The sequence below is a fragment of the Myotis davidii genome, unplaced genomic scaffold (assembly GCF_000327345.1).
Source record: "Myotis davidii unplaced genomic scaffold, ASM32734v1 scaffold551, whole genome shotgun sequence".
Classification (NCBI taxonomy): Eukaryota; Metazoa; Chordata; class Mammalia; order Chiroptera; family Vespertilionidae; genus Myotis; species Myotis davidii.
The window spans coordinates 324,500-328,451 of NW_006283788.1; the positions used below are offsets into that span (position 1 = coordinate 324,500).

Here is a 3,952-nt window from a genome sequence, read left to right on the forward strand (position 1 = left end):
TCCTAAGCTGGAAGCAGCTCCAGGAAACCCACCAAGTTCATGAACAGACCTCTTGGGCCACAGCACGCCACCGGCTCCACCTGTGGGTCTCACAGAGTTGGAGGCTTTCTTGTTTTCTCAGCCACTCCTCGCCCTGCAGAAGGGTCAAGCTCACCCCCTTTTCCATGCGAAGTGAGGGGTGTGGACGCAGGCGGGGGGTTTTCACCTTTTCTTTCTCCGCAGAGATACTCCATTTCTGAATGGAATCTCACACAGAGCCCCGGCACATACGGAAGAACTCCAGCACGGGGGCATGGGACAGACTGACATACCCTGATGTGGGGATGGGGGGGACGAGAAGAGACAAACCAAGGAACTTACTCACTTATATGCACAGCCCATGGACACACAGGCAATAGGGTGGTGAAGACCTGGGGGGCTGGGAGGATGGGAGGAGAGGGGTAAAGGGGGTAAAATGGGAAATATCATCAACAATAATATATATATATTTAAAAAACTCGTTAGAGATGGCAGCCTGAGGGCACTCCTTGAAGTGGCCTGGCACCATGGTCTTTACTCTCCGCGGCACCCTTTTCCTCCCTTCTCCCCCGCCTGCCCCGGCAAGGCTCTGCTGGGTGGTTTTCTTCTAACGTTGCCTTTTTAATGACAAACACCAGCGTCAGGACTCACAGTGAATGGCCTCATTTCTTTATTCTGTGCCGTTTCCCCCTCCACGGAAGGTAAAACCTGGTCTTGTAAATAAACAGCATCCTAAGTAACACTGCACACCCACACGGGGCCGAGTGTTCCGAGGGCAGAGCATCCATGGGCCTGCTGTGGTGTCTGGGGCCTCCGCGCAGCTGCCATCTGACAAGGCTGCAGGAGAGGGCGGGGTAAGGATGCTGCTGTCCTGAACGTGGCCTGAGCTTGTCCCCTTCTGCTGCGCACGCTTGTCCAAATAGGCCAGGAAGAGTCCCCTTCTGCCGACAGGGCATAGGCAGTGCTACCCCGGAAAAACCTCCCTGCAGCAGTTCCCTAACACAGGCACTTCATACCCTGAGTGATGGGAAGCCAAGATTCTGTATCACCTCAGCTCTCAGCATTGTCTCATCCAGCTGATTTGTGGAGTTAATGCTGCACTTGGCATTTCCTTAGGGAGACCGGGGCAGTGGTCAGAGGAGCTGGCGCCACTGAGGGTGCACTTGTATATGATCCGTGGGGCTGACGTGGCCTTCAGTTCGAATGCAGAATCTGTGAAAACCAAGCCCCAAACCGCCTTGCCAGTTCTCACTCAGCGGGAAACACATCAAGCTCAGCTCCTTGGGCGTTTGGCCTGAGCCTCTTTAGAAAAAATACTTCCCTAATGAGGTTGGAAATACGAGAGGCCCACGTAAAAGGCAAATGAGTGAAGTTTTAAGAAACGTACAGCCGCCTGCATTTTAGGAACCGATACCATGGTCTTCTACCTCCTTCACCAAATTCTTCACCCAATAAAGCTTGCTCCCCAGGGCCTTGGCCACCTCAGGCGTGACAAAACCCTTGGTGCACAAAATCAACCTATCAAGTCTTCAGAGAAAATGTCCAATTCTTAAGAAAAACAAATATGGCAGCAAAACCTCAGAACTCCTGTGATGCCTGTAGCCTGCCCAGCTACGAACTAAACAGAACACCAAACCAGCCCAAGCTGTGCAAGCAGCAGGCCACCCTAAGCAGAGTCCTGCCTGCGTGGGACAAGGATGGCAACGCGGGAGGGAGGGAGGGAGGTGCAACTGTGCTGGAAGAAGTGAGAAATGGTCTTGCTTCTTGAGTCTCCGACTTTCCACTCTGGGAGCCCCCATTCCTAACACTGCATTTTGTGGCTGGGTTTATCCAGTCACATAAGGGGCAAAGAAGGACAGACCCAAGTTTCCGTTTCTTCTTGTTTCTAGTACAGGAAAACAATGGCTTCGATGCCTCTCAGATAGCAACATCTTCCGAGACCCAGGCAGATGGGATGTGTGGAAAGCAGTGCATGTCCTCCTGGAGAAAGACAGTTCTCTGAGCACATGACCCTGAGGCTTCGAGCACCAATAGCTAACTCCTTTCCCCGCTTTCTGCAAGGTGACAGGCCGTGGAGTTGGGAGAGCCCTTCTTCCTGCTTCATGCTACCTGAAGTGCTCACCAAGAGATGCCAAGGACTGGTGTGGGCACCTCTCCGGGTTTCTCCCCTCTCAGAATCCTATCAGTGCAGCTCAATGAAAGCCTCCAGCTCCTCAGGGATGAAGCCTTTGTAGGGGATTTTATTCTTGTCCAGGGTGCGGGCTGCAAGGCACTGCAGGGTGACGTAGTTGAAGGGCTGGATGGTGCTCTTAGCCAGCAGCTTCTCATCCAGCAGTTCATAGGCTGTTTTCTTGAAGGCGTTGGTGGCGTCCATGTGGGCCCCCGCTTCAATCAGGGCATTCATAATCCCCGGACAACTGTTCTGGGCAGCTATGTGCAACGGGGTGTTGTTGTCAAAGTCCCGACTGTCTGGGTCGGCCCCACAGTCAAGCAGTACCTTGACCACCTGGAGGGAGGGGAATCTGCCCACTGGGTATCGGCCCACGTTGGTGGTGTCCTTGTCCACGGCCATGTGCAAAGGGGTGAAGCCATTCTTGCCCCGGGGGGCACACTTCAGCAGCCGGTAGACGGTCTGATGCTTCAGATGTTCCTGGTCGGGCGTGCATTCCACTTTCTCCAACAGATAGAGCAGGTGGAGGATGATGGCCAGGGCCTTGGTGAACTGGACAGAGTCCCCAGGCTCCTTGGGCAGCTGCAGGGCCCGTTCCACTTCCCGGACCCCTTTGCAGAGCACCCCCATGAGATCAGCAAAGCCAATTTGCGTGCCCAGGCTGCCCTTGGCTGCCCGGTCCTGAAGTACGTACGAGAAGAGTTCGGCAAATGAAAGGAAGCTGCTGGCGGTCATGGGGCTCAGAGGCTCCAGGTTGTTCTGCTGCATGTCCAGGGCGTACTTCCACAAGCGGATGCAGCGCTCAAAGTTGCCAGAGTCGGCATACACGGCTCCCCGGTAACGGATGTAATAAGAAGTGTCTGGGTGCGAGGGACCCAGGATGCGCTCTCGGATCAACAGGGCCTGCATGCGCATCTCGTCTGGGTCGGTGATAAGTGCTTCCAACTCCTCGGCTGTGTTCACCTCCCTGGAATAATCATAGGCCAGGACCAGCTGCGGGGGCTCCGGTTTGGGCAGATACTCGCCCCCCTGGTGCCGCAGCTCCATGGCCCGTCTCCAATGTTTCAGGGCCCCAAGCAGATCTCGCTTCTTATCCACGTACGTGGCTCCCAGCAACTCCAAGGCTTCCACGGCAGCTTCCCGGCTGGTGGGGCAGCAGCTCTCGTAAGTCTCACTCAGTGGTTCCTCTGGGGAGGAGGGGCAACAGCTGGCCCCCTGGGACTTGACGCATCCCAGACCCGAGGGACCTTCTGGGGCCGGCCCTGGCTGCACCTCCATCCCGGCGGGCTGCTCCTGGATAAGGTATTCCACGATGTTGGTGTGGCCGGTCACACTGGCTGCCAGCAGCGGGGTCATGCCGTAGCCATCGCGTTCCATGCGGGCGTTGCAGCCGAGCAGCAGCTGCAGGATCTCCAGGCTGCCGGACTCGGCGCAGTCGTGCAGGGCGGTGTTACCTTTGGCGCTGCGCCGGTTCACCTGGGCGCCCTGCTCCAGCAGGTAGCGGGCGATCTCACGGTGGCCCTTGTAGCAGGAGATCATGAGGCACGTGTGCCCGTGCCGGTTCGCCACCTCCAGGTCGGCCTGGTGCTCGCCCACCAGGTAGCGCACCACTTCCAGGTGCCCATCGAAGCAGGCGGCGCGCAGCGGCGTGGAGTTGGTGCGCGTGGTGCGGTTCACCGAGGCCCCGCGGCGCAGCAGGCTCTGCACCACGTCCAGGTGGCCGGCGGCCGAGGCGGCCCACAGCGGCGGCGCGCCCTCGATGGT

General features: G+C 57.2%; 1 protein-coding gene across 1 annotated transcript in view; it reads right to left on the reverse strand.

Moving 5' to 3' along the window:
- Window positions 1–670: 670 nt before the first annotated feature.
- Window positions 671–3,952, reverse strand: part of FEM1A (fem-1 homolog a (C. elegans)) — a 4,279-nt gene continuing 997 nt past the window's right edge. The window contains exon 2 of the mRNA XM_006754033.2: window positions 671–3,952. This exon is cut by the window's right edge and continues 16 nt beyond it. Within this exon, the coding sequence (XP_006754096.1) occupies window positions 2,201–3,952 (1,752 nt within the window). The 3' untranslated portion in view covers window positions 671–2,200.